The sequence below is a fragment of the Arachis hypogaea genome, chromosome 12 (genome assembly GCF_003086295.3).
Source record: "Arachis hypogaea cultivar Tifrunner chromosome 12, arahy.Tifrunner.gnm2.J5K5, whole genome shotgun sequence".
Lineage (NCBI taxonomy): Eukaryota > Viridiplantae > Streptophyta > Magnoliopsida > Fabales > Fabaceae > Arachis > Arachis hypogaea.
The window spans coordinates 4,285,957-4,310,466 of NC_092047.1; the positions used below are offsets into that span (position 1 = coordinate 4,285,957).

General features: G+C 28.9%; 2 protein-coding genes across 6 annotated transcripts; both read left to right on the plus strand.

Annotated features, from left to right (window-relative positions):
- Nucleotides 1-389: 389 nt before the first annotated feature.
- LOC112726476 (putative disease resistance protein RGA3) lies at nt 390-7,236 on the plus strand. Of its 2 annotated transcripts, none has more exons than XM_025775875.3 (4): nt 390-630; nt 730-820; nt 4,173-6,605; nt 6,979-7,236. In XM_025775875.3, the coding sequence occupies exons 3-4, from the start codon at nt 4,194-4,196 to the stop codon at nt 6,997-6,999; spliced, it is 2,433 nt and encodes an 810-aa protein (XP_025631660.1). In that variant the 5' UTR covers nt 390-630; nt 730-820; nt 4,173-4,193; the 3' UTR covers nt 7,000-7,236. The 2 variants fall into 2 exon arrangements, with proteins under 2 accessions (XP_025631660.1, XP_025631659.1); XM_025775874.3 differs by having other exon boundaries at nt 412-630; nt 4,204-6,605.
- Nucleotides 7,237-11,487: 4,251 nt separating this feature from the next.
- LOC112726477 (putative disease resistance protein At1g50180) lies at nt 11,488-22,136 on the plus strand. 4 transcript variants are annotated; one of them, XM_072208556.1, is made up of 6 exons: nt 11,488-11,698; nt 11,796-11,861; nt 13,545-13,741; nt 17,381-19,813; nt 19,919-20,998; nt 21,760-22,136. In XM_072208556.1, exons 4-6 carry the CDS (start codon nt 17,402-17,404, stop codon nt 21,832-21,834), a joined length of 3,567 nt encoding a protein of 1,188 aa, XP_072064657.1. In that variant the 5' UTR covers nt 11,488-11,698; nt 11,796-11,861; nt 13,545-13,741; nt 17,381-17,401; the 3' UTR covers nt 21,835-22,136. The 4 variants fall into 4 exon arrangements, 3 of the variants coding, with proteins under 3 accessions (XP_072064657.1, XP_072064655.1, XP_072064656.1); XM_072208554.1 differs by lacking the exon at nt 13,545-13,741 and having other exon boundaries at nt 14,758-19,813; XM_072208555.1 differs by lacking the exon at nt 13,545-13,741.
- Nucleotides 22,137-24,510: the final 2,374 nt, after the last annotated feature.

The following is a 24,510-nucleotide window of genomic DNA, read 5'->3' on the forward strand; positions in this document are numbered from 1 at the left end:
AAAGTTATACAGTAATTATAACATCAATTATATATATAGAGAAATGTTTATAATTTTTAAGATTTTCGTCATTATTATTTATCTAGGATCACTACAAGAGAATTGACACTTAACATCGGCAAATTATAAATTATATGTTTGTTGTATATAAAATATTTATAAATATAAATACAAATTATTACTAATTAAATGCTTATTGAAAATGATAATATTTATTAATTATATAGTATTATTCATATACATATATATCAAAGTAAAAGAGAAGATAGACACCAAAAGGAAAAGAAAAAGAAAAGAAAAGAAAAGAATCTTTTGTTTTCTTTTTAGTTAATTTTCCCTAATAGATTATTGGAAAGGGACAAAAGACGTGTTACCCCCATTATAGACTACTGCACTATACTTGAATTAAAAATAGAAAATAGTGGATGATTAGGTCCAGTAATTGAAGTATATGTTACCCCCATTACACACCCTTCAATTTCTTCCATCCATATAACTCACTTCTCATCTTTCTGTCCAAAAAAAAAACTCATCACTCCATTATTGCTCACTTCTTCAATAAATTCGTTACTCATCCACTAATTCAAGAGAGTCCAAGCAAGCAATAACCAAAATTTTCACTACTTGAAGGTTTTTTCTCTTATTTTTTATTTTTTTAAGTTTACTCAGCTCAATGTGTAGTTCTCAAATGCAACAAGTTTCTAATAAAAGTTTTTTTTTTTTTTTTAGCATTTCATTGGTGGGAATTTCTTCCCTGCAAAATATATGAGCTGTTCTTTCATGTTCTTTGGCTTTAATCCCACTTCAGCAACGTCAGGAGGTATGATATATTGATTAGTTTTCAAAACAAGAATTTAGATCTCAATTTTTTATTCTGGTTTCTATTTTTCAGTCTTACTTCATATATATATGTAAGGATTTAGATCTCATCTTCTCGTGCTTCTTTTCTTATATTTCAATTTCCACCGTTTTATTTAATTGTTTTAAAAGTAATGAAAATTAAGTACTAAAAAATAAATTAATAATATCAATAATGGTAGACTAAATCACGAAGGAAAAAAAAAAATATAATATCGTAAACCTTCTAAATGTACAATTTAACCGCCTGGAGTTGTTAAAAGATTCAAAAAAGATGTTAATTTCTGTGTTTTCTAAATTATTGTTCTGAGAACTGAAATATTAATTGAGGAATCAATCATCGAATCAATTCAGTCAGGATAAAAACTTATCGACAATAATGAACTAATAAAAAACAAAAAAAAGGTCAAACAATCAATTAATTGGTCGAATCAGTTTGATTTTTAACGATTAACTGTTTAAAAATAATAAAATATCAAAAATTATTTTATTAAATTCGATTCAACGTGATTTAAATTCGATTGAATTTTTAAACCTCTAACTCTGCTGATTTGATTATTGGTTCGGTTTTTAGAATTTTTGTTTTAAACTGCTCCTTTATATATATGTTTTATCAACTATGTTAGATGTATATTAAATTAAAATTAGTTATCAAGATAGAATATATGTTGAAATATAAAATACATATTAAAAATAAATTAAATTATACATATATTTATATATAAATACATAATAATTAATTTTAATAGCTAATTTTAATATGCAAAAGTATTTTTAATATTTTATATATTGACAAAATAAAAACTAATTTTGGACAAAATATTAATAAAATATCTTTCTTGTACTATTTGACAAGTTCATCAAGATACTGAATTGTACATTTTAAGTAGAATAAATTACACATAAGCTAAAGTTTGGGAGATAAATTATTATCATTATTAATTGCTTCCAGTTTTATATTAACACTTGAATTTGTTGATGAAATTTGGACTGAGATTTGTTTTAATATCTTTGCCCTTTGTCGAAGGTTAAATTATTGCAAGCAATCAGATAAGTTCAGTTGTGCTATGAATTTTGAGACTGCTTTTGAAAAGGGATTTTTATGTTTTTTCTTTTTTTTTTTCAGTAGACTTGAGAATGATATTGTGTATTTAAATTATCTTTAAAATTTTAGTTACACCAATTATGTATTTGAGATTGGCAACACAGAACCACATTAGTTTTTGATATTTTTTTTTTGTTAACAATGCATTGACATGACTTGATGATATAAGTCTTTAGTGACATGTTATTTTATTTATGGTTTGATTATGTATAATAGTATAATGACAGATCAGTTAATAATACGTGGCATAATGACGGATCGGTTAATGACAGGTGGTATGATGGCGTAGATGGTTATACCACATGTAACAATATTATTCATCTACTGATATTTGTTATGTCATCATTACAGATGCATTAAATTAGTCTTTGATTTTATATTAAATGACTCATTTTAGTCCATAAAATTAAATGTCGTCCACCAAATTAGTCATTTCATAATTTTTTTTTTTTATAAATTCAAAATTTTTAATATGTTTGAATGCACTAATTTCAATTTTTATTTTTCACAAGTTGTTTAAATACAAGTATTTTTATAGAAGATAAATGTTGGAGAGCCATCGAAATTTATTATTTTTGGTTATCATTTTTAGCTATCAACATTCTTTAGTCGAATAATCCAACAATATATATTTTAACCCACACTTTTAAACATTAATGACTAATTATTTACCAAAATAATAAATTCTAATGGTCCTCTAACATTCTTCTTTATAAATTTCAAAATTTAGTTTTAATCATACACATTTTATTCATAATAATTTAATATCCATAAATTTTGTAATATAAAATTATGTTATTAATAAAAGAGCTATATTGACTGATTGGTTATAAAATATATTTTTTATTTTAGTCCAAAAAATTTGTATTTTATAGGAATCGAAAAAAAAAAAGTGTATTTTAATTCTAAATTTCTTATGAAAAACGCGCATATTTTTAGACGAAAATAAAAAATGTGCGTTAATCAATCGTATAATTCTTTTACTAAAATAACATCTTTATATATTACAAAATTTATGTGTATTAAATTATTATAGAAAAAAATTTGGATAATGAAAACTAAAATCTTAAAATTATTTTATAGAAGCATTTGTATTTAAAAAATATGTGAAAAATATGATTGAAATTAGTGCATCCAAAGATATTGAGAATTTTGAATATACAAAAAAAAAAAGAAAAAACTCATGAAAAAGACTAATTTGATACACGACATTTAATTTTAGGAACTAAAATAAATCACTTAGTACAAAGTCAATGATCAATTTAATTAGTTCATCTACAATGATGATATAGTGAAAGACATGTGAATAAATAGTATTGTGACACGTGATATAAACGTAAATAAATAATATTGTGACACGTAGTATAACTGTCCACGTTAAGATACCATGTGTCATTAACCAACCCGTTATTATATTATTACACATGGTCATATTATAATATGATACGTGTCATTAATGTTTCACGTCAATGCGCCATTAATAAAAAATGATTAGGAATTAATGTAATGTACTCTTACTAATTTTAAGAATCTAATTGGTGTAATTAAAATTTTAAAGATGATTTTAATATACAACACCAATTTTCAAGACGTTTTAAGAATTTATTGAAATATCTATATATTTTGTTTAGATTCAAAAAAATTAAAACCAAAAGCTTCGCACTATGCTTTTGGGATGATATCTTTTGGATGAATTCGTTACTTATACACTGCTATTCAACCAAAATGTCTAAGCAAACCTTAGGCTTTGATAATTTGAAAACTTGATAGTTTGTTTTATATATATATATATATATATATATTCTGGTGGCATTGTTTTAGATGATTAAAAATGACCATATATTAACTGACAAATAATCCTACAACGAATGATACGTATGGTAATTAATATAATGTTAATGCTAGTTGATTGAAAAGTGTATTAAAAAAGTGTGATAAATGGTAATTTTATTCAAGGCCTGTTTTTCTAATTTATTCCAATGGCACACGTTAAAATACTTCTTTTTTAGAAGCAAATTTTCAATTTAAAGTTTGTCATTTACCAAACTTCCCTTTAATATACTTTTCAATCAACCAGCATTAACAATACATTGATTCTCCATATGTATAATTTGTTGCAAGATTATTTGTCGGTCAATGTTACCTGAAAACACCCACCACGTATATATATATATTCTTGGCCTCTAACATTACTTTTTATCACCATAAGGTTCCACTAATTGATTCTTCAATGGCTGAAGTTGTTTCTGGTGTGGCATCAACACTCTTGGCCAATTTAGCAACAAAATCATTCCAAGAGATTACTCTGGCATGTGGTCTTAAAGATGATGTAAAAAAGTTTGAAAGTTCTTTGAGAACCATCAAAGCATATCTCATAAATGCTGAGAACAAGCAAGCAAAAAACCGCAGTATAGATGAATGGTTGAAGCAACTCAGAGAGGCATTGGATGATGCTGGTGACATATTAGATGAAATAGAGTATGAAGCAAAACTTAATGAAGTGGTCAAAATGTATGGAAGCACTAGCACGGAGGTTTGCCGATTCTTCTCGTACACAAGTAATCCACTTGCATTTCGCATCAGGATGGCCCACAAAATCAAAGATATGAAACAGAAGATGGATGGAAAAATAAGAGAAGGGAGAAAGTTGGGTATAGTTGAACAACATGTCAACACTCCATCTATGGAGCACAATTTACCATGGCGAGAAACTGCTTCTTCATTGCCTTTCCGTGTCTGTGGTAGACGTGAAGAAAAAGAAAAGATTATAAATTCATTGATGACACAAAAATCACAAGCTAATAATATTGATGTGATCTCAGTTGTTGGGATTGGAGGTTTGGGAAAGACTACACTTGCACAAATGGTTTACAATGATACCCAAGTGAAGGCGAATTTCGATACATTAATGTGGGTTTGTGTTTCTGATGATTTTGACGTGAAGAAGCTAATACAAAGAATCATTCATGCGGCCTCAAAGAGAGAGAATGTGGTGGATGCAAATTCTAGTTTGGAATATATGATATCTCTTCTCAATCAAACGTTACATGGTAAGAAATTCTTACTCGTGTTAGACGATGTTTGGAATGAAAACCACAACAAATGGGATGAATTGAGAAATCACTTGTTAGAAGTAGGTGGTGACAAAGGCAGCAAAATTATAGTAACCACTCGTAGCAGAAAAGTTGCTGACATTGTGGAGAGTAATCTTGTAATGAAATTAAAAGGACTTCCTGAGAATGAATGTTGGCAGCTCTTTACAAAATGTGCATTCCAAGAAGAGAAGGACGAAGAGAAGTACCCAAGGTTAAAGCAAATTGGGGAGCAAATTGTTCAAAAATGCAAAGGGGTGCCCTTAGCTATAACAACTTTGGGTTGCTTGCTTAGATCAAAATGCCATGATGAAAATGAATGGAGAAAAATAAGGGATAGTGAGGTGTGGAATCTCAATCAAGAAGAAACTGATATTTTGCCATCACTCAAATTGAGTTACAATCACTTGCCACCAGAAGTAAAGCAATGTTTTTCATACTGCTCTTGTTTTCCAAAGGATTATGAATACATGGCAATTGAGTTGATTATGTTCTGGATGGCTCATGGACTCCTCCAACCTACACGTGAAGAGGAAGATGCAGAAGATATTGGGGAGTTGTATATTAAGAAGCTTGTTTCAACTTCTTTACTTCAAATTGAAGAAGGATATCCTTACCACTACTTTGATTTCCAAAATTTAATAACATTTAAAAGATTCAAAATGCATGATCTTGTACATGATGTTGCACAATTAACAATGAAAGAGTCGAGCAAGACAAGAACCGTTATGCAAGAGGGGCAACAAGAAGCATCGATAGAATGGACCTCCGACAAGTTCAACTATCTGAGGGTGTTGCACCTAACAAAATATATGGAATCAAGCTCGTTGCCTGATGATTGCTTTGCCACAATGAAGAAGCACTTGAGATATTTGCATTTGCAAGCTGGAAATTGTCGTAATTTGAAAAAGCTCCCTGATTCCATTTGCAAGCTGCAAAATCTGCAAAGTTTGAGCCTTCGTGGTTTTGACGGCCTCCAAAAGCTTTGCAAAAACATGAAAAATCTCATCTATCTTCAATATTTGCATTTAGAGATGGAAATTACAAGTTTGTCCTCAATGAACATAGGGCGCTTCCAACAACTCAAATTCTTGTATCTTTACAACTGTTCAAAGTTAGTGTCTGTACCAAGTGTTGTTGGTCGCTTGACTACTTTAAAGAAGCTGGGTTTTATTTTTTGTGAAGAGCTGGTGAATTTTGAGGATGAAGAGGAAGAAGAAAAGCAACATGTGAATTTAAACCTTCAAGTATTCTTTATCGATGGATTAGAAAAGTTGGATGCTTTACCAAAATGGCTTGAAAGAGCTACTAAATTGCAATATTTGAGAATAAGGACAACAGGGATTAAATCATTGCCCACAAGGTTGCCGATGACCTCTCTTGAAGAATTTTATATTGTTGCCTGTGAAGAATTGTCATCTCTTCCTAACATGGATCAAACTCATAATCTTCAATATTTAAAGATATCTTATTGTCCTGAATTATATACAAGGTACAATAAGAATACAGGACCAGATTGGCCTAAAATTGCTCATATCCCACAATGCGAGGTTAGTTCAAATAATCTATCTCATAATGTTACAAATCTAACCACACTGTTGTTGTTGTTGTTTCAATTTATGCATAAATAATTAATTGTTGGATTTTTATTTAACCAGTTAGAGTTATATATCTTACTCTGCCTATAATTAATTCTAAAACTTTTTAAATTGACAATCTGATTTTCTATCTAAATAATTGTGTGTAATTTTTATATAAAAGATATGGTAGAGTGAACTAATTAGTCCTTATAATATGGAATACTTTCAAATTTTGAAAATTATAAAACAATTTAATTATATTTAGTATATATATGCATGGTTGAATTAAAGCTCAAGTTATTTTCATAAGCACTAGTCTAATACTGGCCTTGAATTATTGCAGATTGCTCTGCATGCATATTGAAGATATTGAACATGAAGATGAAGATGATGATGATGAAGGCCTTGAATCATTGCCAGTTGATAAAGAAGAAAAAGAAGAAAAAAAAAGATAATAATAGCATTATCTTTGTGTAATGTCTTTGCCTCATGCATGGTTGTGTTTTTATAATTGTTTTCTTTTAAAACTGAACAAAATCTATGCATGTACAAGTATTCAGTTTGAAGTTTGATATGTTAAAGTTTAAATTATTATTCTAAATTTCTTTAAAGTATTGAGTCACCAAAAAAAATTTTAATTGGGTGTTATTGTTTAAAAAATTTTAAACAAATTTAACAGTGTAAAAAATTTATAAAGAAATTTTAAATTGTTATCAAAATTTATTATTTTTTGGTTATTATTTTTAGCCATTAACTTATTTTTTTAAGTTTAGTAATTTAACAACATATTTTAACTTACACTTTTAAACATTAATAGCTAATTAATAACCAAAAATAATAAATTTTGATGTACCTCTAATATTCTTCAAACTTATATTCAACTACTTTATTTTGGTCATCTTTACAAAAACAAATAAATTAAATTAAATATTTCAGGGGCTTGAAATATGCTTTTAAATTTTATAAATTACATGTTATATGTGGTTTCATTTTCCATAACAAAAAATGACATTTTATTTTATTTCCTTGGGTAGTATATCTGCAAAGTAGATGAACATCGCTTTATTAATGCTTCTTTGATGAGAAAGACAAGATACATATTAGCAATTACAATAATATTAATCTAGTTATGATCAATAGCATGGAGTTTAATTTCTAATTTGCTACACCACCATTGCATATTACTGTCATGAAAACTATCTCAAATTTAGGGGCAGTTTAATTGGTATTTTTATTTGTAGTGTTTTCAGTTGTTAGAATTTTAGGGAAAAAAAAAGTAAATATATAAAATGAGAATAGAAAAAGTAATTTTATTATTTTTATTATTATTATTTTTTATAAACTTCTAAATATAAAACAGAAAATAAAAACATATAAAAAAAGAGTTTAAATATAAAGTTAACTAAACTCAAATATAAAGGATATTTTTATATAAAATAAAAAAATTATTTTTAAAAAAAAAATTAATCGAATTTTAAATTCGAAATTTTTTTTTTTTGGCATTAGGGGGAAGTTCGTTGTTTCCCTCGGCGAACCTTGATGGTTTCACAAGGTTTGTCGCTTCCCTCGGCAAGCTTTATGTATTGTATGAAGTTCATCGCCTCCTTGGCGAACTTTAAAGATGTTCGCCAAAATATAAAATCTGTGAACTTTTTTTTTTCACTTTTCACGTTTCACTTTTTCATCCTTCCACATTCTCATCCTCTCTTCTTGTTAGACTCTTTATTTTTAGCATTTTTAAGAATTTCATATAATTTTATTCTTCTAGTTATTTTCAATCTAATTTATTGTATTATTTTATGATTTTAACATGTTTATTTAGTTAGATTAAGTTTTGTTTTTAGTTTTTAATTTTAGTTAGTTTGATAATTATTTAGTTTGATAATTAGATCATATAGTTAATTTGCTCTACCATGTATTATTAATTTAGATATTTTAGTTAGTTTATGTTGGTTAATGAAAAAATTAATTTTGATTATTATTTCAATTGAACTAGTTAAGGTTTAGAGTAAAATTATAGTTTATGGTCTAAGTATTTAGATTTTTTAGATTTATTGCAGTTGGGTTTGAGAATAAGTTAGTTTATTTTAAATTATTTTTTTATTTAGATTACTATTTCAGTTGAACTGATTATAGTTTAGGGTTAAATTATATGTTATGGTTTAGATAGTTAGATTAAGTTTAAATATGTTTGATAAAAAATAAGTTAACTTAAAATTATTGTATTTTAATTTATTCTATCCTATTGTAGTTTCATGGCGCAAAATATGTTAGAGTATAAGAATACCTTTTATAGGCGAGATCCGATCGACTACATTGCTGGCAGATTAGGCCAAATGGTATACTTTATAACTTATCTGTTTCATAGTTTGAAATTTGTCTTATTACTTATGGATTCCGTTGTGCTTGACTCATTGATTTTTTGGTAGGTGCCTCAAATCTTGCGTACAAGAAGAAACTTACTACAGCAGCCATCCGAGCAGATTAGGTCACACCTTACACGAGCACGAAATTTGAGCATATAGCGTATATGCTAGAGTGGGACCATTGATATTTGCTTTGATCGAGAGGTACACACTTTTCACTTGTCATGTGGGAAGATGACTATCACCCTTCATAATGTGGTGTATCAGTTGGAACTCAACATTGATGGAGATCCAGTCAGCGACTGCATCGATGGATGGGAACAGTTCTATAATGGGCGATCTATTGAGGACTTTTATCAGGAATTACTAGAAGTTTGTTTCGGGCCCCATGATAGACAGTCGTAAAATAAGTGAATTGTTAATCTTACTTGGTTTTAAAATATTGTTTGTGGGGAGTTGGAGGAGTACCTGACGAACGAGCACTTACTGTGTTACACCAAAGATTACATCATACAGATCATCAGAGACATTCTATTTCTGGATACCTCTTACTCTCGGGTGCACATTAGGTTGTCGCCTCTATTAACTGACCTTGATCGGTGTAGGGCATTATCATGGGGCTCAACTGTGTTGGTGTGGCTATACCAGCAGATGTGTATCATAACTATAAAAACAATAAATATCAAATCTAGGACAAATATATGTCAGAAAGCCCAACGACTACCATATTTAAAAAAATAATACAAAACCTCGGCCTTAATATGGGCTTTTGTTGAAGATTTAATATATTGATCCAATATCGAAATTTAGGACCAATACAAGTTCAAAAAAACCCTTAGGACCAATATCGAAAAGATTGTCCAATAAAGAATTGACCATAACTGAAAAGAATATAAAGAACATATTAGGAACAAGATATTTCAGAAAGCCCAACAGCATATATAAGTTGGACTAATAAGTTCCTCTCTTCAGGCAGGAAAAGAAAAACTTGACCCAAAAAAAAAAAAAGACAACAAAAGAAAAATCAGTTTTTTTTTAATAAATATTATTTTTAAACCAACTAGGATTTTAGATCAACAACATAAATTCCTTAGCAATGTCTAAAGAAAAAAATCATAGAAAATATTTTGTTTGGTTTGTATTTTAAGTTTTTAGTGTTATTTATTTTAAAGTTTTGTAAAAGAATATGTGAAAATAAAACAATTTTATCGTTTATACTTTTGTTTCTTTTATAAATTAAAAAAAATAAAAGTAAAAACACAAATTAAGCAAATGCCTTAGGGCCGGACATATATCTCTACTAAAATAGGAATATAAGAGAGATTTTTTATATAACTTTCTCTTTTAAAATATTTTTCACTATATATAATAAATTAAAAAGCACTATATACAAAACTTAAATCCAAGATTTTTAAATTAAAATATGATATATATTTATCAACGTGAATATTATTACATATATTTAATTTATAAAAAATTAAATCAATAAATAAGTTAGTGCTTATTAATGAACTAATATATTATAAAAACAAAAAAATCTCAAATAGTTATACAAACTTAAGATAATTAAAATAATAAAAAAAATAAAAAATTAACCAATATAAGATTTTCATATGATATATTCACAAAAAGTTAAAGAAAATCGAGATTTTAAGTAAAAAAAAGTAAATTTAATACATAAAATGTAAAATCGTAATAAGATTTAAATTATAAAATCGTCAGATCTAATATAAATTTTATAAAATCGACTGACTCATTTAAAATCATACATTCGTAATATGACTTTTTGAATTCAAAGTCAAAACTCTCAAACACGTCTTAGATTATGAATTTTTGAATAAATCAGCCTCATACTTGTATAGTTGCTTAAATGATAAGAAAATTGACTTTTATAGTTGCTTTGAAGCCTTTGCTTTCCTTCGTGCTTGACTTATCGACGCTGCTCTTATTGACTTTTAGTTAAAATGTGTTATTAAAATTATAAATTGAAAAAAAAAATTATAGAAATGATAAAAAAATATTAATTAAAATATTAAAAAAATTAACCACTCTAAATATTAATATTAACTTTTTAACCAAATTAAACACCAATAATATAACAAAGATTAACCACTAAATTTGTGTATCTTAAGTAAATTAATTCTTTCAATAAAAAATATAAATTTTTTACAAGTAAACCATACATAAATATAACAAAATAGATTAATTAGCGCGTGAGCCATAATTAAATGGTTCTACACGTGATAAATTTCGCTAATTTCTACTCTAATTTTTAATACAGTACATATGTCAGATGGGCATGACCAAATTGTTATTGTGAAGGGTTATTAATTTTTGATTAATGAAAAATTAGATTTTTTTTTTTATATATGTTTGTTATATAACAGCAAATTTGTGCTTATAAACATACAATCGGATTCCTATGTCTAAATATAGTTTTAGCATTATTTATCAACTATATTATTTAAAAGATTAACATAAATATCATATATGTTAATGGAGGAATATTTGGTCCGCGCAGGTTTTATACTAGTTGTAATAATGACCATACATAAAAAATCTAAAAAAAAATCTATCCGTATAACTCACTTCTCATCTCTCTGTCCATTATTGCTCACTTCTTCAATAAATTCGTTGCTCATCCACTAATACAAGAGAGTCCAAGCAAGCAATAACCAAAATTTTCACTACTTGAAGGTTTTTTTCTTATTTCTTATTTTTTTGAGTTTACTCAGCTCAATGTGTAGTTCTCAAATGCAACAAGTTTCTAATAATAAATTTTTTTCTTTTTTAGCTGCAAAATATATAAGCTGTTGTTTGATGTTCTTTGGCTTTAATCACACTTCAGCAACGTCAGGAGGTATGATATATTGATTAGTCTTCAAAACAAGAATTTAGATCTGAATTTTTTATTCTAGTTTCTAATTTTCAGTCTTACTTCATATGTAAGGATTTAGATCTGACCTTCTCGTGCGGCTTCTTTTGTTATATTTCAATTTCCACCATTTATTTAATTGTTTTAAAAGTAATGAAAATTAAGTACTAAAAAATAAATTAATAATATCAATAATGGTAGACTTATACTAAATCATGAAGGAAAAAAAACATAATATCGTAAATTTTCTAAATGTGCAATTTAATCTCCTGGAGTTGTTAAGATGTTCAAAAAAAATTAGTCTGTGTTTTCTAAACTATTGTTCTGATAATTGAAATCAGTCTGATTAATCAAGACCGATCCTCGAATCAATTCAGCCAAGATAAAAATTGATCGGCAATGAACTGATAAAGAACAAAAAAAAAGGGTCAAACAATCGATTAATCTGTCAAATCAATTTGGTTTTTAGCGATTAACGGTTTAAAAATAATAAAACATAAAAAATTATTTTATTAAATTCGATTCCACATAATTTAAATTCAATTGAATTTTTAAATCTCTAACTTATTCGATTATTGGTTTGGCTTTCAAAACTTTTGTTTCAAACTGTCCCTTTACATATATGTTTCATCAACTATATTAGATGTACATTATTTTTTTAAAATAAAAACTCAACACAGTAAAGTGAAGCATTTAGAAAGTTAGAATTATAATACAAATACTAAAAAAAAATCGTAGTTATTTTCGACATTGCCATCAACAATTAGACGGAACAAAGTCAACCCACTCTTTGTAGCTCCTAATCGACTTGGTAATAACTTCCGCAACACCTGTTTCTTGATTCCTGAAAATCCTGGCATTCCTTTCCAACCACGTATTCTAAATGATAGCAAAAAAGTCAATCAGCTAGCTGTTACGCTCATATTTTCTTACAGGAGCTCCTGTCCAACTCTCAAAGTGTTGCTTAATGGTTCTTGGAATAGACCAAGTTTATTATAGGCATCTAACTAGCACACCACACCTGCCATGTGAATTCACAGCCAATGAATAACTGAAAATCATTCTCAGTTTCTTTTTTACATAAAACACAAATTATATCCCTGTGATTAATAATGCTCAATCTAATCAATCTTTTCTTAGTATTGATCCTACCAACTAACACAAACCAGGTGAATAGCTCAACTCTTGGTGGTACTAGTTCTCTCCATATAGATCTAGTGAAACTATAACTCGTAATGTCCTCCGAGAGAGTCTCAGCCTGCAGACCTGCACAAATGAGTTAGTAGAATAAACTCCTAATCTATCAAAGTTCTATAATTCTGTCCTCCCTCTCACTTGTTAACCTGACAGATTGTAAAACTTCATGAAGATGATTAACTAATTCTAACTCCCATTGGAATATTACTCTTCTCCAATAAAAGTTCCATATCCACTCCAACCCATCCCATAACCCACAATCCCCTATTACAGATCCGACTTGGTTTGAAACCGAGAAAAGCCTTGGAAATACATCCTGCAACACACCACATGGTAGCCAATTATCTTCTCAGAAACGAATTCTTCTACCATCTCCTAGCTCTAATGATAACCTTCCGACCATCTTATCTCTCGCTTGTTGTTCTCTTATCTGCAACTGACAAATGTCCTTCCACGGACCCTTTGTTTTAGGAACCGGCTGACAAGAAAGAAGGACACTTGGATTCAAGTCATTGTAGGAGCCACAATTTTTTTCCATAATGGGCAATCCTCATTTGAAAATCGCCACCACCACTTGAACAATAACGCTGTATTCCGGAGCATTGCATCGCCCACGCTCAAACCCCCAAAACGTTTTGGAGCTTGCACAATATCCCACCTCATCGAAGGTACCCCATTCCTTCTGTCTTCATTACTCCACAAGAACCTCCTCTGTAAAAATATCAACTTATCTGCTACTGTTTTGGGTATCTTATATAAGCTAAGGTAATAAACCGGCAGACTATTAAGTACAGATTTAATGAGTATCAGCTTACCAGCTTTATTAATCGTTTTGGCTTTTCACAGATTGAATTTCTCTTCTACTTTGTCTATAATAGATTTTCATGTCTTGACCAATTTCGGATTTGCTCTCAAAGAAATACCAAGATATTTGATTGGCAACATTGTTTTCTTACACCCCAACAAACTACACATCCTTTGTGACCACTCTCGCTCGCAATTAACCGGAATCAAATTAGATTTATCAAAGTTAATACTCAAACCAGACATCATTTCAAAACACCGTAAAAATTACTTATAATTATAAATAGTCTCTTCCTCCGGAGGTAAAATACTGGATAGCACATTTTAAATAGGATAAATTACACATAAACTAAAATTTGAGAGATAAATTATTATCATTATTAATTGCTTCCAGTTTTATATTAACATTTGAATTTGTTGATGAAATTTGGACAGGGATTTGTTTTAATATCTTTGCCCTTTGGTCGAAGGTTAAATTATTGCGAGCAATCAGATAATAAGTTCAGTTATGCTATGAATTTTGAGACTGCTTTTGAAAAGGGATTTTTTTCCGTACACTTGAAAATGATATTGTGTATTTAAATTATCTTTGAAATTTTAGTTACATCAATTATATATTTGAGATTGATAAAACAGCACCACATACATTAGTTTATCTTTTTTGTTAACAATGTATTGACATTAATTGATAATATATATAAATCTTGTGATATATGTTACCTTATGGTTTGATTATATATAACTGTATGATGACAGATTGGTTAATAACACGTGGCATAATGACGGGTCAGTTAATGACATATGATATGATGGCGTAGATGGTTATGCCATCTATAACAATATTATTCATCTACTGACATTTATTATATCATCATTGTAGAAAGGGGTGGCAAGCGGAGAAGTCCGTCCCGTCCCGCCAGAAGTCCGCTCCGTCCCGCCCCACCTAGTGAGGCGGTCCTAGAATCCCACCCCACCCCGCCTAACTGCGGGCTGGCGGGTTAAGCCCGCCAAAGCTCCTCTTTTTTTTTTTTTACTATTAACTACTAAATAATATATATAATTGCACAACCATATTAATAAATTTATAATTTCTAAAGGCATAAAATTTATATTTTTATATTCACAAACATTAAAGTCTTTGTAATTATAAAATATCTAATAAACATAATTATAAACCAAGTTTTTATCCAAAACGTAAGTATAAATATTCTCTCCAAAGCAAAATAAACATAATCCAAAACATAATTATAAATATTGTCTTCAAAGTAACATAAACATAATCCAAAACACTCAATTTTTATCTTCATACTCTTGTAAGTTAGGTTAAGGGAAGTTAGGTTTTGGCAAAAAAATTGCAAAAATACCCCCTCACTAAAAAAAACTAAGCCCGCCCCGCCCCGCCAAAGCCCGCGGTTTAAGCGGTGCGGGTTAGGCGGATTTTTGCTATTTGGTGGTTCCAATTTTTCAACCCGCCCCGCCTTTTTTGGCAGGTTACGCGGGCCGGCCCAGCGGGTTTAAGCCCGTTTGCCACCCCTAATTGCAGATACATTAAATTGATCTCTGAATTTGTACTAAATGACTTATTTTAGCCGCCAATGAGTTATAGCTCAAATGGCATAGTCTCCCTATACTCAATTAAGAGGTTGCGGGTTCGAGTCTTCTATCTTTGGTAAAAAAAAAAAAGACTTATTTTAGTCCATAAAATTAAATGTCGTACATCAAATTAGTCTTTTCATAATTTTTTTATTTTTTTATAAATTTAAAATTCTTAATATATTTAAATGCACTAATTTTAATTCTTTAATTTTTCATAAGTTATTTAAATACAAGTATTTTTATAGAAGATAAATGTTAGAGAATCATTAGAATTTATTGTTTTTGGTTATTACTTTTAGTTATCAACCTCCTTTATTCCACACTGTACTTTTAAACATTAATAGCTAATTATTGACCAAGATAATAAATTCTAATGATCCTCTATCATTCTTCTTTATAAATTTCAAAATTTACTTTTAACCATACACATTTTATTCATAATAATTTAATATCAATAAATTTTGTAATATAAAATTATGTAATATAAAATTATGTTATTAATAAAAGAGCTATATTGATTGATTGAGTATAAAATATATTTTTTATTTTAGTCTAAAAATGTGTATTTTATAAGAATTGAAAAAATAAAAAATATTTATTTTAATTCTTAATTTCTTATGAAAAACACACATATATTTAGACGAAAATAAAAAATGTGTGTTAATCAATCATATCATTCATTTATTTAAATAATATCTTTATATATTACAAAATTTATGTGTATTAAATTATTATAAAAAAATTTAGATAACTAAAACTAAAATCTTAAAAATATTTTATAAAAGTTTTTGTATTTAAAAAATATATGAAAAATATTATTAAAATTAATCCATTCAAAGATATTGAGAATTTTAAATTTATAAAAAAAACTCATGAAGAGATGGTACAGAATATTTAATTTTAGAGACTAAAATAATTCACTTAGCATAAAGTCAAGGATCAATTTAATTTGTGCATCCGCAATGATGATGACATAGCGAATGATACATGAACGAATAGTATTGTTACACGTGACATAAGCTAACACATGAACAAATAATATTGTAACACGTAGTATAACCGTCCACATTAAGATACCACGTGTCATTAACCAACCTGTTATTATATTATTACACGTGACCATATATATTATGATATGATATGTGTCATTAATATTCTATGTGAATGCGATGTTAATAAAAAACGGATCAAGAATTAATATAATGCATTCTTATCAATTTTAGAGACCTAATTGGTGTAATTAAAATTTTAAAGATGATTTTAATGTATGATACTAATTTCAAGGACCATTTTAAGTATTTATTAAAATATCTATTATTTTGTTTTAGATTCGAAAAAATTTAAAACAAAAAGGTTTGAACTATGCTTTTGGGATGATATCTTTTTTGGATGAATTCGTTACTTATACACTGCTATTCAACCAAAATGTCTAAGCAAACTTCAGGCTTTGATAATTTGAAAACTTGATAGTTTGTTTTATATACATATATATAAAATTCTCTGGTGGTATTAATTTAGATGGCTAAAAATGACCATATGTTAATTGACAAATAATCTTACAACAAATGATATGTATGGTAATCAATATACTGTTAATGCTGGTTGATTGAAAAGTGTATTAAAAGACAGTATGGTAAATAGTAATTTTATTCGAGGCCTGTTTTCTCCAATTTATTTCAACGGCACACGTTAAAATACTTTTTTTTTTAAAGCAAATTTTAAATTTAAAGATTGTCATTTACCACATTCCCCTTTTAACATATTTTTCAATCAACCAGCATTTAAAGATTGTCAGTCAATACATGGTCATTCTTAGCCATCCAAAACAATGCTATCAGAAAACCCACCACACATATATGTATATATATATTTTCTTGGCCTCTAACATTACTTTTTATCACCATAAGGTTCCACTCATTGATTCTTCAATGTCTGAAGTTGTTTCTGGTGTGGCATCAACACTCTTGGCCAATTTAGCAACAAAATCATTCCAAGAGATTACTCTGGCATGTGGTCTTAAAGATGATGTAAAAAAGTTTGAAAGTTCTTTGAGAACCATCAATGCATATCTCATAGATGCTGAGAACAAGCAAGCAATAAACCGCAGTATAGATGAGTGGTTGAAGCAACTCAGAGAGGCATTTGATGATGCTGGTGACATATTAGATGAAATAGAGTATGAAGCAAAACTTAATGAAGTGGTCAAAATGTATGGAAGCACTAGCACGGAGGTTCGCCGATTCTTCTCATACACAAGTAATCCACTTGCATTTCGCATCAGGATGGCCCACAAAATCAAAGATATGAAACAGAAAATGGATGAAAAAATAAGAGAAGGGAGAAAGTTGGGTATAGTTGAACATGTCAACACTCCAGCTATGGAGCACAATTTACCATGGCGAGAAACTGCTTCTTCATTGTCTTTCCGTGTGTGTGGTAGACGTGAAGAAAAAGAAAAGATTATAAATTCATTGATGACACAAAAATCACAAGCTAATGGTATTGATGTGATCTCAGTTGTTGGGATTGGAGGTTTGGGAAAGACTACACTTGCACAGATGGTTTACAATGATACCCAAGTGAATGAGCATTTCGATACATTAATGTGGGTTTGTGTTTCTGATGATTTTGATGTGAAGAAGCTAATACAAAGAATCATTCATGCGGCCTCAAAGAGAGAGAATGTGGTGGATGCAAATTCTAGTTTGGAATATATGATATCTCTTCTCAATCAAACGTTACATGGTAAGAAATTCTTACTCGTGTTAGACGATGTTTGGAATGAAAACCACAACAAATGGGATGAATTGAGAAATCACTTGTTAGAAGTAGGTGGTGACAAAGGCAGCAAAATTCTAGTGACCACTCGTAGTAGAAAAGTTGCTGACATTGTGGGGAGTAATCTTGTAATGAAATTAGAAGGACTTCCTGAGAATGAATGTTGGCGGCTCTTTGCAAAATGTGCATTCCAAGAAGAGAAGGACGAAGAGAAGTACCCAAGGCTAAAGCAAATTGGGGAGCAAATTGTTAAAAGATGCAAAGGAGTACCCTTGGCTATAACAACTTTGGGTTGCTTGCTTAGATCAAAATGCCATGATGAAAATGAGTGGAGAAAAATAAGGGATAGTGAGGTGTGGAATCTCGATCAAGAAGAAACTGACATTTTGCCATCACTCAAATTGAGTTACAATCACTTGCCACCACAACTAAAGCAATGTTTTTCATACTGCTCTTGTTTTCCAAAAGATTATGAATATGTGGCTATTGAGTTGATTATGTTGTGGATGGCTCATGGACTCCTCCAACCTACACGCGAAGAGGAAGATGCAGAAGATATTGGAGAGTTATATATTAAAAAGCTTGTTTCAACATCTTTACTTCAAATTGATGAAGAAGATTCTTTCTACTTTCCCAAGATTCGAAATTCGATGGCATTTAAAAATCTCAAAATGCATGATCTTGTACATGATCTTGCAAAATTAACAATGAAAGAGTCAAGCAGAACAAGAACCGTTGTGCAAGAGGGGCAACAAGAAGCATCGATAGAATGGACCTCCGACAAGTTCAACTATCTGAGAGTGTTGCACCTAACAAAAGATACGGAATTGAGCTCGTTTCCTGATGATTGCTTTGCCAGAATGAAGAAGCACTTGAGATATCTCTATCTTGGAAATTGTGCTAGTTTGAAAAAGCTAACTGATTCCATTTGTAAGCTGCAAAGTTTGCAGAGTTTGCGCCTTTATTGTGACAGCCTTGAAGAACTTCCCAAAAACATGAACAAACTCATCTATCTACAATATTTGCTTTTGGCGGATATCAAAATTACAAGTTTGTCTTCAATGAATATAGGGCGCTTCCAACAACTCAAATTCTTGTATCTTTTCAAATGTTCAAGGTTAGTGTACGTACCAAGTGCTGTTGGTCGCTTGACTACTTTAAAGAAGCTGGTCTTTCTTTTTTGTAATAAGCTGGTGTATTTTGAGGATGAAGAGGAAGAAGGAAAGCAACATGTGTTGGTAAATAATTTAAACCTTCAATTATTCTCAATCACTGGATCAAATAACCTGGATGCTTTACCAAAATGGCTTGAAAGAGCTACTAAATTGCAATATTTGAGTATAAGCATGTCAGGGATAAAATCATTGCCCACAAGGTTGCCGATGACCTCCCTTGAAGAACTTGATATCTATTGGTGTAAAGAATTGTCATCTCTTCCCAACATGGATCAAACTCATAATCTTCAATATTTACAGATATCTTATTGTCCCAAATTATATGTAAGGTACAATAAGGAGACAGGTTCAGATTGGCCCAAAATTGCTCATATTCCATATTGCAAGGTTAGTTCAAATAATCTATCTCATAATATTACAAATCTAACCATACTGGTTTATTATTATTATTATTTCAATTTTTGCATGAATAATTAATTGTTCGAATTTGAGGTTTTTGAGTTGATTATGTTGTGGATGGCTCATGGACTCCTCCAACCTACACGCGAAGATGAAGATGCAGAAGATATTGGGAAGTTGTATATTAAGAAGCTTGTTTCAACATCTTTACTTCAAATTGATGAAGAAAAATCTTTCTTTTTTCCTAAGTTTCAAAATTTGATGACATTTAAAACACTCAAAATGCATGATCTTGTACATGATCTTGCAAAATTAACAATGAAAGAGTCAAGCAGAACAAGAACCGTTGTGCAAGAGGGGCAACAAGAAGCATCGATAGAATGGATCTCCGACAAGTTCAACTATCTGAGGGTGTTGCACCTAAAAGAAGATATGGAGTTGAGCTCGTTTCCTGATGATTGCTTTGCCACAATGAAGAAGCACTTGAGATTTCTCTTTCTTGAAAATTTTCCTAGTTTGAAAAAGCTTCCTGATTCCATTTGTAAGCTGCAAAGTTTGCAGAGTTTGGGCCTTTATTGTGACAGCCTTCAAGAACTTCCCAAAAACATGAACAAACTCATCTATCTACAATATTTGCTTTTGATGAAGATCAAAATTACAAGTTTGTCTTCAATGAATATAGGGCGCTTCCAACAACTCAAATTCTTGTATCTTTTCAATTGTTCAAAGTTAGTGTCCGTACCAAGTGCAGTTGGTCGCTTGACTACTTTAAAGAAGCTGGGATTTTTTTGGTGTGAAGAGCTGATGAATTTTGAGGATGAAGAGGAAGAAGGAAAGCAACATGTGGTAGTAAATAATTTAAACCTTCAATTGTTCTTTATCATTGGATCAAAAAAGTTGGACTTTTTACCAAAATGGCTTGAAAGAGCTACTAAATTGCAATATTTGAGTATAGACAAAACAGGGATAAAATCATTGCCCACAAGGTTGCCGATGACCTCTCTTGAAGAACTTTATATCTATCGGTGTGAAGAATTGTCATCTCTTCCCAACATGGATCAAACTCATAATCTTCAGTATTTAGTGGTATATAATTGTCCTGCATTATATGCAAGGTACAATAAGGAGACAGGTCCAGATTGGTCCAAAATTGCTCATATCCCACATTGCAAGGTTAGTTCAAATAGTCTATCTCATAATATTACAAATCTAACTTTATTATTATTATTATTATTATTATTATTATTATTATTATGATGCATGAATAATTAATTGTTGATGTTTTATGTTTAATTAACCAGTTAGAGTTATATCTTACTCTCCCTATAATTAATTCTAGAACTTTTTAAATTGTCAATTGTTTGAATTTCTTTTTAATAATCTTTCTAAATAAATACATGAAATCGATTAACATTATTATGCCTGCAGCACATGTCTTGAATTTTAGTTATGAATCTTAATATTACCACTAATAATGGTAACTCTTTCCATTACTACGTATTATGAATTATTGTATTGAAAACCACAATAAGCTAATTGTTATGTGAAATTCAAAGAATGAATAATTCTTAACCATTTGAATATTGGTTCAACATTATTTAAAATGAGCACAAAATTTTATTATTACTGTGATTATAGGAGTTGATGCATGAATCTTTATTTTTGGATAGTGAAATACTTTTTTTATTGTCAATTGACAGAAAATGGAAATTTAGAAAATTATAAAACAATTTAATAGTATATATATATATATATATATATATATATATATATATATATATATATATATACATGCATGGTTGAATTAAAGCTCAAGTTATTTTAATTTCATAAGCACTAGTCTGTATTATTGCAACTTTACATATACTTGATAATAATAGCATTATCTTTGCCTAATGGTTGTGTTCTAATAATTGCTTTGTTTGGCAACTCAGATTATATTTTTGTTGGAGACCATTAAGAAGGATGCTTATTGGAGGCTAGTATTTAAGACAGAGACTAGTATTTAAGCAAGAGTAGATACTACATCTAACTCACAAACTTAAGATGTTAAGTTTATGAGTCTCTCATCTTATAAATTTTTTACTCTTTTTTTTTTATGTGGAACTAACTCCATACACTCCTCACACTTACAACACTAACAGTCTTTAGCTACAACTACTTTATAAATGCTTTAATTTGTGTGGGTCGATTGCTTTTGTATGTTCCATTTTCTTTTAAAACTGAAAGAAAGCTATGTAGCTGGGCACCTCAAACTTTTGGGTGTTGAGTTTAGAAGTAGTTTGAATATGTCAAGGTTTTACTTGTTCTAGATTTCTATCTATTTTATTCAATTTTTAATTCGGTGTTACAGCTAAAATTTCTAATCACATTTGATTGTGCAAACAAATTTTACATCCAAGCATGCATTTTATTTCATTCATCCTTATTACAATTATTAAATGGTTAAATGACTTTTATAAAATACATGTTATTTTGCTTTAGTTCTTGTAATTACTTTTCTTTTGATTCACTAAAATTTAATAGGAGTGTTTGGATTTCTTCAATTTAGGACAACAAAATATATATTTATATATAAATGATCACAAGAACTTCTGATCTAAGCTTCATAAAATCTATTAACCTTTTAGTAGCTTGAAAATCAAAGACTTATAAAATATGGCAAAAAATAATTAAAATAACAAAAGGATTATTGAAATTCTATTAATTAATATTAATATATTTGTTAATTCAACTATGTTAGGTGTACACTAAAATTAACTACTAAAATTAGTTTCTAATATAAAATATATATTAAAATATAGAATAGTAAGAATACACATTAAAAATAAATTAAACTATTTATATACCTATACAAAAATACATAATAATTAATTTAGTGTATTAATTAAATAATATTTTTGTTGTTAACTAGAAGATATTGGAGAGTTGTATATTAATAAGCTGGTTTCGCTTCTTTGCTTCAAATTGATTCTTCTTCGGTTCTTCCTACTCCTTGAATTTGAAAAATTCAATGACATTTAAAAGACTCAAAATGCATAATCATGTACATGAACTTGCAAATTAAGAATGAAGAAGTAATTGGCCTCTGACAAATTCAACTATCTAAAAGTTTTCAAGTACTTGAGATTAATATAGATCATTCAAGTTGAAAGATTTACCTGATTGACTTTACAGAGCTACTAAATTGCGCTATTTGAGAATATGGGGAGGAAGAATGGAATCATTTCCCACATGCTTTCCAAGTGATTCTCTTAAAGAACTTCATATCATTTCTTGTAGACTCTTGTCATTTCTTCCCAACAACATGGACCAATTTCATATATAATTTTCAATTCTCAGAGATAGATGATTGTCCTAATTAGATTAGATAAACTTATCATGTTAGACCTAATTAGGACGGTTAGGTGTATGATGTAGCTACTGCGGTGTCATTTAAGTAAATTTTGACGCTATCAGCAATGAAAACGATAAAAAGACTAATGTGACTAACTTAAATTTTTTGAATGACAAATTTGATTAAAAAAATATTTCAAAAACCAATTTAGAGAACAAATGTTTTTTTAGAAACGAATTTGATCATTTAATCATTGACAATTCTTACACGCACTTACTTGTTTACGGCTATATTTACTATTTCATATATCATCTCTTGTAGCTAGGAGTGTACTCTTGAATTTTTGCAGATTGATGGGCAAGACCATAATGATAAAGATGAAGATGGAGGAGATGCAATCAAGATCAATATGAAGAGAATAAAAGGAAATAAAAGCATTATCTTTATGTGTAGTGTCTTTGTCTAATGATTATGTTTTAATTGCTTTGATTTGAGTACAATTCATGTTTTTAGCTACAAAACTTTGTCCTTTATATAATGTTGCATTATTATTTAAGACTGAAGTAAAGCTATGTATTTGGCCACCTCAGGCTTGAGTGTGTATGTTGAGTTTGGAAACTATGAATAATATTTTAAGTTTGAATTGTTCTTAATGTTACTATAGATTAACTCGATTTTTAATTGGATTTTGTAGTTTAAAAAATTTCCGAGGTTTTAATTGCATAGAGAATTTAATACTATTCAAGGATCTTATTTCGTTCATCCTTTTTAAGAATTAAAAAAAAATAGTCTTGTATGAAATATTTTAGACTTAACTAAGTTTTTAGTTTTTATGAAAATATATTATTTTGGTTGGGTTCCTATCATTTTTAACTAAAACTAGAAGATTTATTTTGGTCATTATTGTTCTCATCCGTTTTTGATAAATAATGATGTAACATATTAAATACTAGCATAACAAATTGAAATATTAGCCTTGACCTTAATATTTGGAATTTTGTCGAATATAAGTTAAGAAATGTTTTAAGAATATTGATGTTTCAGTAATTTTATCCATTGATTATAAAATATATAAATATAGTTGAGATTAATTATTAAAATTACTGAAATATTAATATTTTTAAAATATTTAAAAAAAATTAAATAGTAAATACATAATACCAAAAAGATAAATTGATCATAACTATAAAAACAATAAACATCAAATCTAGAACAAATATGTCAGAAAGCCCAACAGTTACCATATTTAAAAATTAAATACAACCAAAAATAAAAAATTTATTTAGCATTAAAATTTAAAATTAATAGAATAATACAACCATAAATTAAAAGTGCAGCATAATTTCAA

Excerpts from the sequence above, each read along its gene's own strand:
- LOC112726477 (XM_072208554.1), top strand. The coding sequence starts at position 17,276 with ATGGTCATTCTTAGCCATCCAAAACAATGCTATCAGAAAACCCACCAC. Across the intron at positions 19,814-19,918 it reads CTCATATTCCATATTGCAAG|GTTTTTGAGTTGATTATGTT; the intron begins GTTAGTTCAAAT and ends TTCGAATTTGAG. Across the intron at positions 20,999-21,759 it reads CTCATATCCCACATTGCAAG|ATTATATTTTTGTTGGAGAC; the intron begins GTTAGTTCAAAT and ends TTGGCAACTCAG.
- LOC112726476 (XM_025775874.3), top strand. The coding sequence starts at position 766 with ATGAGCTGTTCTTTCATGTTCTTTGGCTTTAATCCCACTTCAGCAACG. Across the intron at positions 821-4,203 it reads CACTTCAGCAACGTCAGGAG|TTGTTTCTGGTGTGGCATCA; the intron begins GTATGATATATT and ends CAATGGCTGAAG. Across the intron at positions 6,606-6,978 it reads CTCATATCCCACAATGCGAG|ATTGCTCTGCATGCATATTG; the intron begins GTTAGTTCAAAT and ends GAATTATTGCAG.